This window comes from Myotis davidii, unplaced genomic scaffold, assembly GCF_000327345.1.
Source record: "Myotis davidii unplaced genomic scaffold, ASM32734v1 scaffold142, whole genome shotgun sequence".
In the NCBI taxonomy this organism is placed as follows: domain Eukaryota; kingdom Metazoa; phylum Chordata; class Mammalia; order Chiroptera; family Vespertilionidae; genus Myotis; species Myotis davidii.
In genome coordinates this window covers 5,619,673-5,634,000 of record NW_006294400.1, presented here as the reverse complement: position 1 = coordinate 5,634,000, position 14,328 = coordinate 5,619,673, and the positions used below count along the sequence as shown (strand labels likewise).

The 14,328-nt window shown below is 57.4% G+C and overlaps 1 protein-coding gene across 1 annotated transcript in view; it reads right to left on the bottom strand.

Moving 5' to 3' along the window:
- Positions 1-14,328, bottom strand: part of COL27A1 (collagen type XXVII alpha 1) — a 143,710-nt gene that overhangs the window by 69,408 nt on the left and 59,974 nt on the right. The window contains 8 exon segments of the mRNA XM_015567140.1: positions 390-434; positions 2,025-2,078; positions 2,199-2,252; positions 4,823-4,876; positions 5,452-5,505; positions 7,054-7,107; positions 10,231-10,275; positions 10,832-10,885. Of these exon segments, the coding sequence (XP_015422626.1) occupies positions 390-434; positions 2,025-2,078; positions 2,199-2,252; positions 4,823-4,876; positions 5,452-5,505; positions 7,054-7,107; positions 10,231-10,275; positions 10,832-10,885 (414 nt within the window).

Sequence of the window (14,328 nt, the reverse complement as noted above, 5' to 3'; positions counted from 1 at the left end):
CAAGCACCTTCCGGAAGGCCGCTGTGAGCAATGGGGAGGACAGAGGATGCAGGGTTAGCCAGGCAGGGCATCCGTTTCCTGGCTGTGAGACGCTAAACCCCTGAATCTCTGAGCCTCACCGGACGCCAGTGACACTAAGAAAAGTGGTTGGTGCCTCTCTCATGGGAGACTTGAATGAGAAAATGGACGAAGAGCACCAGCACCCAGCAGGTGGGCGAGGACGGAGGTCAATGTCCTGCCTCTCATCTCTCTCCTTTAAGGTCTGTCCTAGTCCCCCCTCTGGCTGGCCCAGGCCCCCACCCATGACTTCTCTTGGATCTCTACCCAAATGGTGCCCAACTGTGCATAGCAGGCTCAACACCAACAAAACCCCCGCCAGCAACACTTACCTCCAAGCCAGGGGCGCCAGGTGGCCCCATGGGTCCCTCATCTCCCTAGAGTTGGGAGGCAAGAGAGAGGGGAAAAGGAGAAAGTTAACCCAGGGGGGCTATTGGAAAACCTGTCCTATAAGAAGGCAAAGGGGTGGACAGAAGAGAGTCCTTCTGGACCAAGAGAAACGGCACATCCAGGCACCCTGCCTGGCCCACCCCAGGCAGGGGTACCACCATCATGGCCTAGAGGCCAGTTACACAGGGACATCCATGCGGATGGAGCCCTCGGTGTCCTCGGATGTGATCGCCTGGGTTCAGGGCCGTGCGGGGTAGGAAACCCCATCATGTGCTGTGGGAGCAGAGCCCCGACTGCAGCTCAGAGCTACGGGTTCTATTCTGAACTCTGCCCTCTACTTGCTGGTAGACCATGGCCTCGCTGTGCCTCAGTTTCCCCATCTGTAAAATGGTGCATCATCCCAAAGTATAATGACTGGCTTAAGTTATGTTCCTGGAGGACAGCGATGATCTTTTATGTTGTAGTGAAGCCACCCCCAATATCGCTCTGGATGGGGGTGCACAGTCTAGTGGATGTGAACGGAAGGTGGGAATAGGCCATGAGAGGAACTGTCTGAGTGGAAGAATGAATCGATGAAGAGTGAGCAAGTGGCAGGCATATCCAGGGTTATTTGAGTGGTAATGTGAGTGTAGATGGGAACACATGGCAGGCGCCATTTTTCTCTTCTCTACCCCCGCCCCCCCGCACCTTCCCACTTGTGGCCCGTGGAGACTATCCAGGCCTTCCCACAGGCACAGGCGGCCTCCAAACCCATCCCTCTGGCCTGCCAGCCTGACCAAGGGCCCCTCTTTGGAGCTCTCCCCCCCGCCCCAACTTCCAGGAAAGCAGCCTCATGTGGCAGCTCCCAAAGCCAGCGAGGCCTGGGACCCCGCCAGACCCAAGCCCCGCTGGATGCCTGCCTGTGGGCACGCTGAGTCTGGCCTCCTGCACCCCTACCAGCGCTGCGTCCCGGATCCTGGGGCAAAATGTGGGGCCTGCCTGAGTGTGCACAGCGTCCAGCTGGGGCTCTAATGGACTTACAGTGACCTTGTCAATCCCCTTCATCACGTGTGAGTGAACAGCAGATCTCGCTGCCACTTATTAGCCGTGCTAGTCACGTGCTTCTCTGAGGACGACCCAGGCGGCTCCCAGGAGCAGGAAGTGAACAGCATAGGGTCTATGTCATGGTATCCATGGGCCTTGGGCACCAGCAGACCTGGCTTTGAATCCCAGCCCTGCCTGCCACTAACCACAGGATTGGACAGTCTCTTCACTCCTGTGAGTCATGAGGCCTCACGCGTAAGACGGAGCCGACCATTCCTACCCTCCCATATCAGTGCCCAAGAAACTGCCACCATGAGCAGGCGCAGTGGCAGTGGCTCCGAGGAAGAAACCCCAGGACAGGCGGGTGCAGGGGGGTGCCCCGGAGGGAGGGAGTGGCCCACCTGGCAGGCCAAGGCAGAGACGGCACCTGGACAGGCCGCAGAGCAGGGCTGCCAGGAATGAGCTGGAGGGTGTGCCTAAAGCCTGCAGGACACAGGACAGAGTGGGCCGGGGGTAGGGAGAGGATGGACAGGGGCAGAGCCAGATGGTCTTACCTCGGGCCCCAGTTGCCCAGGGGGTCCCGGCAGGCCTCGAGCTCCAGGCTTCCCCTGTGAGAACAAAGAGAGGTCACTGAGGCGGCACCTCCATCCCCATCACAGGCTGGCAAGACTCCCCTGCAGGCGGCCACCCAGGAGGCCTGTGGTTGCCACAGAACTGTCAGGACTCACCTTCACACCTTCTGGGCCGTTGTCCCCCGGGGGGCCGATGTCTCCGGGGAATCCCTAGGGGGAGGCAGAGAGCAGGGGTCATCCATGGGGACTGTGAAGAGAAGTGCTAAGAGCATAGGTCCTGGGGGTGCCCACCTGGGTTTCCATTTCACCCTGCGTGGGCGTGACCCGGGGCAGCGCAGTTCACTGCCCTGATTCTGATTCTAAAGCGGGGATGGCGGTGCCAGGCCCACGCCTCGGAGGGCTGCTGAGAAAAGGCCATGAAACAATGCGGGAACGTATGCAGCACAGGCACAAGCACGCACCAGGGCGTCTCCCCCAGAATTTCTCCAGTCCTGAGCCCGGATGAGCTGGGGCCCAGAGCCAGCCCCCTCCTGCTTTGAGAAGTGTCATCTCTGACTGCAGGGATCCCGCAGGTGTGAGTATGTTCTGGGGGTTGCTGTGACTTTGAACAACTTGAAAGGCACTGATCTAATTGCTCTTGGCTCCTCCCACTACATCCTGGCCAGACGGTCAGACTCCCACACCCTCCACGGGGGCTCACTCTCCCAGACCAGTCCTTGAGATGGATGACTGGGCAGTGGAAGTTCCTCCCTGACGGAGCAGGATCCCTCCTTTCCTCCTCCACAGCATCACGCTGGCCTTTGTTTTAGGTGCAATGCCTGTGAATTGAGCTTAGGACCCCACTCACTTCGGGCAGCCTCCCTCCCTCACATTCCCGTCAGCTAGAAACCAAAGAAAGCCTTTTTTTATATGAATCCCCGAAGCCAAATGCCTCCTCCGATCTTGCCTTCATAAGGTGGCTTTTCTTTTCCCCCTTCTTTTGACGTTTTGGTAATTCCTGCTAAATTGCAGCTCAAACATCCTATCACCCTTGTCACCGGCCACGGCAAGAACGGTCCTGAATTTGGAGCTAACCTAGGTAGCCGAGGCCCCATGTGTTTTTCTTCAAAACGAGGGGCTCCAAATCCTACTTTGCCACCAACTTCAAGCACCGTGTGACCAGGCAAGTCCCTGAGCCGCTCTGGGCCTCCGCTTCCTCATCTGCAAAATGGTGACCACCAACACCCGCCTTGCAGGGCTGTTCTGAGCCCTCAGGGGAGGAGGCCTGCTGCCTGGGAAGCACTCAATAAAAATCTGCATCCGAAAGGGTCTGGGGTCCGGATTCCTAGGAAAACAAGTCTGCTTGGGTTGGGTCCCTCTCCAGGGAGAACTTGGCAATGGGGGCACAGATCAGGTTCCGGTGCCCACATGGGTTGGCCCACTAACAAGTGTGAGAGATCACTGACGCGGGGCTGGGGAGCTGCAGCTCCCACCATGGTCCCGGGAAAGGAGGAAAGGCCCCGGGAGGCGCTGACAGGCTCAGCAGCTTCTGTCTTCAGCTGAGCAGAGCCATCGTCCGAGTCAGCCAATCCAAACAGAACCCAACGCCGGAGAGGCAGGCCCGACGGCTTCCAGGACCTTCCTCGCTGCAGAAACAGGGACCCCGAGGAGGTCCCCTCCCTGCTCTGGGGCTCCCTGTCCTCCTGTGGAACCCGTGGTCGTCATGCCTCCCACACGTCATGGTGGCGCATCCACAGGTTCTCGCCCCAGAGACGCTGCACAGCCTCCTGGCACGAGGTGGAGCCTAGTAACTGCTTTCCGCCCGCCCCGGCCGGGCTGCTGGCAGAACCAGGGTTCGCAGAAGAGCCTTTTTCCACCGTGACCAGGGGAAGGAGTCAGGGCCACGAAGGCAGGCCAACTCCATTTGTCTAAAGATAGGACGGTGTCACGGCCAAAGTCAAAACAGTGGAAAGTCAGAACGCGAAGCTCTCAGAAAACACTCCCTCATCCATCCGGGCGTTCCCAGGAGTGATCTTTGGAAGGTCTGGGGAACCCGGCAGAGCCAGACTTTTGTGAGACCTGGCCAAGGAGCAGGCCCAGGGCCGGGGAGTCGAGGCGGGTGGGACTGGGTGCTGTTGATCCTGAACAGACATAGGCTCTGGCACTGCTCACCCTGCTCTCCAGAGCGAGTCCCCAAAGTAGAGAGAGGGGGGCCAGCAGAGCTCACCCAGCCGCCTCACTGGATCTCAGGAGGAATGTCTAGCATGCCTATGCTAATTCCCACAGGGATCGGACACTCGCAGGGTTCTGCTTCCAGGGCTGGAATTATTATGTTAATAGCTAAACCATCCTTCATTGTTTCTCAGTCTCCACTCCCACACCAGGATTTTACAGTGGCTTCTCACTTCTCAGACCCCGGAGCTCTGAGCCCTGAACTTTCTCGCAGGGTGGCTGTGAGTGGCTGGAAAGGTCCCAGGGTGCAGACGGGAGAGAATGTGCAGAGCTCCTATTAAGGGTACAGGCAGCAGAGCTCAGTGGACTCTCCTGTTATTTTCCCTGGAAACTGTAAAGGCGGCCACAAAGCTAGGGAGGGTCTCTGAGGCCAGCTTCGGTCCCGCTTGCCACTGACCGAGGGCAGAGGCCAGAAAAGATGGCCTACCTCGGAATTTCTATTCTTAGCCCCATCTCTCATTTGCTGTGTGACCTCAGGCAAGTATCTCCCTGTCTCTGGGTCTTGGTTTCCCAAGGACAATACCCAGTCCCACTTGCAACCAGATATAGAGAAATAGGGCATCACCTACCTCAGGCCCAGGGGGCCCAGGAAACCCAAGGGATCCTTTATCTCCAACCTTGCCCTGTGGAAGAGTAGAGATTAGGGGGTAGGAGAGCAGGCAGGGGTAAGCGAGGGCTCACCTTTTCCTGATCCCTTGTGTTACCCCCTGGCTACAGGCAGTTGGAAAGCTCAGGAGTATACAAATGAAATCTGCCTAGATAACTAGAAGGAGCTATTACTGTTCAAACCCCGCTTCCTACACTTACTAGCCATGGGATCCTGGAGAAGTCATTTCATCTTGTGAAACCTCAGTTTACCTATCTGTAAAATGGGAGCAAGAATAATTCTATAACCTCTGGGGTTATTAGAAGAATCTGACACACAGTGATATTCAATAAATAAATGACACCTATTGCTATTATTAATTATGTTACTATTATTTATAAGGTATCTGAAGCCCAAGTGCTTGCCAGTGACTGAGGCCTATCTATGATGCTGGGTAAGTTCCTATCCTCTGGGTCTCAGTGTCCTCATCTGTGAAGTGGGATTCCTGCTTTGCCCTGCTCATCACTCAGGGCTGCTGCAGGAGGAAGTGGGGTCCTGGATGACCTTTTGGAGGGTGTGAGGTTTGGGGGTCTCAGAATAGAAGGTACTTACCAGAGGCCCTGGCTTCCCCCGTGCACCTGGGAACCCCGGCAATCCCTGGCTGCCCTGGAAAAGAGCCAGAGCAGGCTGGGGTTAGTGAAGACCAGAAATAGCCAGATGAACAGCTGTTGGTCCTCCGGGCCAGGCTGAGGCCGAGAGAATAGCCACCTTTGCAGAAGGTGAGCCTTGCCTTCACGTTCCCTACTTGCAGGGAAATGGACTAGCTTTGCACCCTTGAGCGTGGGGCCCCAGGCAGGCAAAGGTGGGACAGCAGCCTGTCCTCACCAGTCGTCCTGGACCTTGGGACCCTGGGGCTCCAGCAGGCCCTGCAGTGTCCTTTATGTCCAGGGAAGTCTGAGGACCGGAGCCCAGCAGGAGAAACAGCCAGGCCTGCGTGTCTGGCAACCCAGAGACATCCAGGCTGGGTCAGGATAGGCCAGCCAGGAGAGAGGGAAGGGGAAGAGGGAGAGCTGGCCAACATCTGGGCCTCATTGAGTGACAGGGTGAGGTCCAGATGTGGCCACATGGTATGAGACACAGGCAAAGAGGAGCTGGCCTGGGCAGGCCGCCTCAGTTCATCAGTTAGAAGGCCAGTTAGTTACTCACTCACTCACTCACTCACTCACTCAAACATGCCCTCACTATCCACTCTTCTGGGCAGGAGCCTGGGCCCAGCTGTGCAGGGGCAGCCTGGGGACATGCTGCCTGCCTGGAGGCCGAGCACATGTCCCATCAGCCAAGGGAGAAAGGCGCTGCTGCAGGTTAGGGGCAGACAGGCTGCTCAGGCCACTGAGAAAATGAAACGGCCACACCCCCAGCAGATGGAGAGAATGGCATCGGAGCAGATCCTGGGGGAGAGGGCAGGGTAGGGCGAGCAGAGCCCGGGCAGAGGGTGTGCCAGGCGAGGCGGCAGTGTGTGCAAAGCCGAGAGAGGCAGTGGGCCGTTCAGTGGGGCCGAGCACAGGGCTGTAAGGATGAGGGATATGAAAGTGTCGGGGGGGGGGGCACTCACTGGGGTCCTGGGTGCCAGGGTGGAGAGCCCGGCCTTCACTCTGGGAGCAATAGGGAGCCATGGAGAGTTTGTGAGCACAGAGCAGCTGTGCTCTCGGGAGAAAATGCCTGTGGCAGTGAGGCAGAGAGGGAGGGGAGAGGCAGGGGTGGGAATAATTCAGGAGGCCCATCAAGTCCAGGGAACAGATGCTGAGGGTGGATGAGGACGGAATACAGGGCTGTTTGGAAGGAAATGATCTTGAGGTAAGCCCTAGGCCAGTGATGGCGAACCTCTGACACGCGTGTCAAAGGTGACATGTGAACTCATTTTTTGGGTTGAGTTTTCTTTGTTAAATGGCATTTAAATATATAAAATAAATATCAAAAATATAAGTCTTTGTTTTACTATGGTTGCAAATATCAAAAAATGTCTATATGTGACACGGCACCAGAGTTAAGTTCGCGTTTTTCAAAATGCTGACACGCCGAGCTCAAAAGGTTCACCATCACTGTGACCTAGGCTGTGATGGGCCCTGGGACAGGAAGCAGGAAGAGAGGAGCAGGATTTGGGGGGCGGGCGGTGCGTGGAGAGAGGGGGAGGCATGGAGAATCTGCTGCAATTACCTTGTCTCCTTGGAATCCGGCATCTCCTGACACACCTGGAACCCCTTGTTCGCCCTAAATACACACCAGCAAAGAAGGTTATGATGGAGACCACAGTGGGTTCTGGAAGCCTCCCCCACCTGCAGCCCCTGGCAAGGGTACAGCTTCGCTGAGACTGTTCCCAAAGTCCATCTGACCAGCAGCAGCCTTGTTAGAGGAGAAGGCAGGCCCCCGGGCGGGGAAGGCAGGCCCTGGGGGGACCCAGCCGGCCTATTTGCAGACCTGCCTGGGGTTGCTCGGATGGCCGAAAACTCTATCAACAGAAGCTAAACTGCCCGATGCCACCTGGCCTTCCCCGCAGAACTGACACCTGCAGGTGCAAGGAACTGTTTCCTGACCCTTGAGCCTCTTCATCAACCGACGTCGCAGGGCAGCGAGCACAGCCGGTACAATGGTGCCCACTCCGTGGTTGAGTGCTGGCATCTGTTGCTCCAGATTCCCCACCGCCAGGCTGGGAGCTGTCACTTCTTCCTTCTGTGGAAGTCTCTATGCCAGGAGCCAGCTTCCGTCTACTTCTAATTAGCTGCTTCAAACCAGCCCACCAGGCTGAGAAACCAGAGCGCCCGGGGGGTGAAGACCATTGTAAACAGAGTCGGCTGGTCTCGAGTGAGGCCTGGGTTTCTTTTCTAAGACAGCACGTGGCATGGGCGAGGTGGCACCGGTTCTGGCTGTAGGCATCCCTTCTGCACGCTCCTCGTGTTCAGCCACATCCTGGGCAACGAGCTACCCAGGAACCCAGTCAGGAGATGCCTCCTTAGAGCCGGCACCACCTCGCACGGGCCTCGCCCTTTCCAGCTCTCCGTGGAGGTGGACATTCCCAATGGTGCGCTGGCCCCAGGCTCAGAAAACAGGCCCAGCCTGGGAGCTGCTGGGAGAACGGAGCGGCTCAGAGACCCATGCCATGCAGCTAGGGCTGTGACCTCCAGCAGAGCTGCGTTGATAGAACAAAAGCCAGAATTTAAAACAAAAAAAAAAAATTTTTTTTTTTTGAAACTTAGCTTTAGTTTTTCCAACTTGGAAAACCTCATACAGCCTCCTAGAGTCGTAGGAACCAAGGAACAATTTTTTTTCTTTAATGTCCAAAGGAGGAGCGAGGGAGTCACTACATCTTTTCAAAGGCACCTAAGAAATCAGGGCGATGGATGTGGAGAAAGCTGGACCTGGACCGGAGTATTGGATCCAGAAAGAGCCTCCACGCAGGCGGACGGAGCCAAGTGGTTGTAAGTGGGACGGAGGCCAGGCTGGGTCATGGAAAATCTAATATTCCAGGCAGGACGGCCACGGAACATGAGGCGATGGCTCCACCACCCCCGGGAAGGGCCGGTGGGGGGGGGGTGGCTGATCATCACCCGCTTCTCCCAGCACTAAAGCCCCTCCCCAGCCAAGGGGGCAGAAAAGAGACTTCTTTGTCTTTTCTTCTTCTCCATCTTTTTTTTAACCCTAAAGATTTATTTAATTGTCCTGAACACGATAGGCAGAAAAATAATTTCTTCCTCCTCTTCTTCCCCCCAGAGCGTTCACATCTCCAAATGTCTCGGGCACCAGCAGTCCGCAGGCCAGCCGAGTTGTATGTAACACATTTATTTCCATGTTCCTGAAGAAACAGTGAGCGGAGGCCAGCGCTGCCTGTAAAAAGCTGACTGCCCACATTCCCATTTCCCCCAGGCGGCTGATGTCTCCAACCTCAGGGTAAACAGGTAGCTGTGGGAGCCCCCCGCTTCCAACAGAAAGCTCCCCCATCTAGAGGGGGAGGGCCGTGGGGGAGGGGGGAGGTCAGCAGGCAGCAGGGCAGTGTCAGAGGGTGGAGCTGGGGGGTGCAGCTGGAGGGCTGGGTATGACAGTGGGGGACAGACGAGGAGGAAAGAGATGGAGAAAGGACTGGGGTGAGCATCACATGCCTGGTGACCTGTAAGTGGGGGCTGGGAGGGACGCTGCTAAGACAATCTGGGGATGCCCATTACAGCTCGGCGGTTCCAATTTCCTACGCGTCCAGGGGCCCAACAGACCACTGAGGGCCCCTTGACAAATCTCTTCTCTTTGGCTCTGCTCCCCGTGCTGTGCAATGCAGGCGCTGGAGGAGGCAGCCTCTGAGGACCGCGTCCGCTGTGCCCTTCTGACCTGTCGTGCTCCTGGTTCAGGTGCCTGGGTTTGAATCCTGACACTACCTACCAGCTGTGTGGCCTCAGGCAAGCTTCCTATCTCATGGGGTGGGGGTGGGTTTGGAGGGTGGATGGGTTAATGTCCACAGAGCGCCCAGGTGGGGTCCAGCACTGGTCCCTGCTCCTGTTTCCCAGGTGTAGGAGGAGCAGCCATCCGCAGACAGGTACAGAAGGAGCCTGGCCTCTCTCCGCCATGCGGGCTCCTGGGACCACGGATGCTGCCGAAAGCCTTCCCGCACTCCCTTTGGAGTGCCTGGTTGGTCAAGGGACTGCTAGGGGGAGGAAGGAGGCAGATGGCCAGGGGCAGAGCAGAACAGCCCCCATGTCCTTGTCACTCAGGCCCTGCAGGACCCAGGCCAGGTACTGTCCACCTGGGCCCTGGGGACCCATCCACCCACTTCCAGCTCTGCTCGGACACAGGGGAGACGGTGAGAGCTCGGCAGCAGGGCTGTGCAAAGGATAAGTGGCAAGGGTGGCGGTCCCATGGTAACTGGGGAAAAGCGTACAGGGGCTCAGGGGCCCATCCAGGTATTTCTGTTGTGCTTTCAGACCATGTGGTCTCTGGGATGGGTTCCCAGTTCCAATCGGACAGTTTATGTCAATTTGTTTCTTCCTGTGACTGGAGAGATCTGGACCCCACATCATACCGGCACTGGGACCCATCATCTCAGCATCACTCCTCCTCTCTATCTCCCACCCCCATCCCTGAATTCAGACACCTACCCTGCTTTATTCCCTGCCTGCGCCTCAACAGTCCTCCATGCTCTATCTGCCAAGGTCTGCATGGCCTCAGAACCACCTGTCCGAGCCCCACCCAGAGTGACAAGGGAGAAGCTGGGAGCACAGATTTGGGGGGGGGAGTGCAGAGGGGAGGCAGGAGGAGTGCAGGGGAGTGGACCTGGCGAGGTCAGCAGCAGCCGAGGCGGAGGGGGGTCGCATGCAGATAAAACACAGTGCAATAAGGGAGTATTCAGATCACCTTATCACCTTTCAGTCCGGGCTCCCCCACGTTTCCCATCAGCCCCTGCAAGACAAAGGCGGGGGTCGGGCTTGAGGGCGGCTCAAAGCCGCTGGCGTCAGGAGCCCTGGCTTAGACCAGGCACCTGCTGTAGCCGCTTGCTCGGTTTTCTCATCTGTAAAAGGGGCGATGGCCCCAGCTCCTACAGCAATGGTGTGGATTGAGGGAGCATGAGAAGGGGTGGAGGACTCAGGAACCACTGCACTGGCAACAGGGTCGCCCCTAACATGTCCCACCAGTGTCGGCCCCTCTTCCTCCTGGACGCTCGCCCCCCTCAGGATGTATGAAGCTCAGTGGTTTGCCATTAAGCTCCTGTGTCCCCAGTGATGTCCCCACTGGACTTTCAGTGTCCTGAGGTCTGGAACCAGATCAGACGCATGCTCAGCTCCAGGACTGCTGTCCAACAAAGACGCCTGGTATAAGGGCCTACAGATAACCGGCTCTCTGCTCACTCCCCCCTCCCACTCCAGCTTCATGTCAGGGCACCCTTCCTTTCAGGCTGAAATGGGTCAGGGGGTGCCTGGTTGGCACGAGGCCTGGGGTAGGGAATGGCCCTGTTTACCTTCATGCCTTTAGGTCCTGGGTAGCCAATTGGACCCAACGTTCCCACGTCACCCTGGGAAGAGAAAGAGAAGAGGATGCTGTGAGAGGTGGCCCGCAGGAGGCTGGCCTGGGTGCCCAAGGTCCCGGGGCCGGGTTTCCGAGCTCAGAGCGAAGAACGCTCTTCGGTCTGTTTGCGGCACTGAAGTCATTGCTGGGATACATTTTACACAGGCCCTTTCCCAACTCATTTCTTGAGTGCTGCCCCTCCCCCCCCACTTCTTTCCATTTCGCTTTAGATATCAGACCTTTCTCTCCCGTATTAGATTCTTTGCATCCCTTACTAGCTAAGGGACTCTGGGCATTTCATCTGATTTCTTTGGACCTCCATCTACATAAATATTTGTGAAATAGGGACAGGGATCCTTCTCCTTGAGCCAGTTGCCGGAAGGCTCAGGTAAGCAAACAGGGGCTTCGGTTCCTCTCGTGGTTCCTCTCGCGTAGCAAGGGGGAGGCGCGTCCTGTCTCCCAGAATCTCCCAGGCCATCTCCTTGGGAGGGCAGCCAGGAAGGAGTGGGGTTGTCAATCTCAGGCTCCCCGGAGTTGAAGACAAGACCCGGGAGAACCCAAAGATCCTGGGCCCCAGGCTGGAGACCCCACTTCAGATCAGATGAGACTGTTCTCCAGTGGGAACAGCCAAGTCCCTAGACCCTGGAGAGCTGGGAGGCAGCGCCTCCGTATAAGCTGGAGACCACCTGGTCTCATCTCTCCTCTGCTGCCCACACACTGATTTGGGGGTGAGGGGGAGGGCGGGGAGGCTAACCATTCTGTGCCTCCGTTTCCTCCTGCAACAAATGGGAATATGTACCTCCAGGCGTTGTTTTGAGGAGTTATGGACTTACATGTCTGCTGGCATTTTTGGTTCACAACCAAAGGGGTGCTACTGGCATCCAGTGGGTAGAGGCGGTGTGTGTGTGTGTGTGTGTGTGTGTGTGTGTGTGTGTGTGTGTTAAATATCCTACACTATACAGGCCAGCCCCACAACAAGAATTGTCTGGCAAGAAACCATGGTTCATGGAGTGACTGTATTTTCTCTAAACAGGCCCATCTTTCTCTCAAATCTCCTCACTTCCCACCCACTTGTCACTACTATCAACCAACCATAGCCATAATATTAAGCCCATGCCAGAGAAAGGGAGCCCCCTGAAATACCCTCTTCTCCCCCTTTTCTATCACCTGTGACAGATCTAAATGTCTGGCTGCTGCGTGAGCCCATCGATGTGCCTGATCTCTCTGGGCCTCAGTGTCCCACATCCCCGGGGCAGGTTCCACGGAAGCCCCTGGAAACACTGGAGGAACAAAGGCTGCCCCAGGTAGCCAGGCTGTCCAAGCTGCCAGGAGACGTCTTAGAGGGAGGCCGTCTCGGAGGGAGGCCGGGCAGAGAATGAAAAATCACATTCCTGCCTGGCTCCTGCAGCGGGGCCCAGGGGCGTGCGGTGGAGCACCCCAAGGGGAGAGGGCAGAGGTGCAGAGCCACAGCCTGGGCATGGCCTGGCTGAGGCCATGCTGATTCTCACTCGCCACCCCAGACCCCTCCCCCGAATGACTTAGATTAGCAGAGGCAGATGCTGGAGTCTGGCTGTGGTCCTGCTGTGTGATCTTGGGCAAAACACCTTCCCTCTCTGGACCTCAAGATCCTCACCTGATTGGGTCAAACCAGACCTTCCAGTAGAGCCTTTGCGAAGAAAACCTGCTCTCAGTTCCCATCTAGAAATCTTGTCGTTGAGGGAGTGAGGTGTCATGTCACAGGTGTAATAGAAACACAAGCAGCCCTGGTGGCTAGGCCCTGTGCTAAACACCTTACCTGTCTCAACTCAATTATTCCTCACTCCGCCCTTAAAGATCCCTTCTGCTACAGTCCCCACTACACAGAGGAGGAAACCGAGGCCCTGAGAGGTTAGGGCTTGAGCAAACCAGAGCGGGCGGGGCCGGGATTTATACCGGGCAGTCCGTCTCCAGGGCCGCTAGGCAATTCTGAAGTACCCTTTGGGGAAGGGGGAGTGAAGCCCGGATCCCTGGCCACAGGCACCGGGGCAGGCCGGTCTGGCTTCTCCCACTCTCTTTTCCTGGATGAAGGGAGAGCGGGGTGGCCCGCCCCACGCTCCCCGTGCTGCACAAATAAACAGCAGGCTCTGCTGGCACGCTGGCTCCGGCGTGGCCCCGGGCGGGCACGGGACCAACGGCAGCTCCAGGAACACAGGCTCCTTCTTCCCCGCTCCAGGCTCAAAGTGGCCTGTTGTGAGGGGACCAGGTTCAACACAGGCCTGAGTGACGCCCGTGTGGGCCCACGGGAGCCACCGCGGCACCGCACTCACCGCCCTGCAGGCCTCTCCAAGGGGGTCTGTGTGTGGTGGGGTGGAGCCCAGCGTGGGCATCCACCCCCGGGGGCCAGGCATCATGGGGACGGGACTCGGGCTGCAGGGGACGTGGGGAGCAGGTGGTGCTCGCTGAGGGCAGGTCTTCCTTCTGTCGACGGGACCCCCATGCTGGGATATCAACGCATTTTGGGGAGGAACAGAGAAGACTCCAGGCCACTTCCCCTCCAGTACAGCCCGAAGAACACCCGTCTGCTGTGCGCTAGACACCCTCACGGGCAGCCTGGCCGAGCAACACACAATGTCATGTCCCCACAGGAAAGAACAATGAGTAATGCCCTTAATTTGGATCCTGTTTCCACTTTGCCTAAGCTCCCAGACATGGCTTTACACACTTTGCCCTCATCTCGCTGGCTCCCACCAAGAGCACAGCCAACCACATCTGCAACCACTTACAGAGCTCCTACTGTGTGCCAGACTCCACGCTTGACACTTCCAGTCTCATCAGATCCTCATTAGCAAGCGTGTATGCTGCGCCAGGAACCCCGGTGAGGGCAGCTCACAGTCACCCCAGGAGGTCAGCACCCCTCCCAGGTTCATTCCTCTTCACAGAGGAGAAAACTGAGGCTCCAAGGGAGGTGAAGCAACTTGCACAAGACGAAGCCAGGAGTAGGGGGCAGAGGCAGGACCAGAACCCAGGCCTGTCTGTCTGCCCCACGGGCCATGCTCACTAGCCCTAGACAGACTGTTCACTCCATGCAGGACCAAGGATGCCTTTCTCATCGCCATCACCCGTAAGTGACAGGGTCTGGGGACAGGCTTCAGATGCAGAAACAGGCACGAGTTCTGCTCCCCCGAAGTACGCCATGGGGTTTGCCAGGGACCCCTGAAGGGACAACCCAGGGTGCTCCCGATGCCCACCCTTCATGGTGAGGTGCTGGCCGGGCCTCCCTCCCTCACACACCTCACCTTTCTGCCCTGCCCTCTCTCTAGCTGTGCCACCCTCGGCCACTGTTTCCTATACCGTGTGCTCACACTGTTAGCACCCACTTGTCCTTCTGGGTGACCAGACTCCGTAGGCAGGTCAGGCCCCTGCTGTCCTGTCTCAGAACCTGACATGGCTTTCACTCCAAGCCAATTCCAT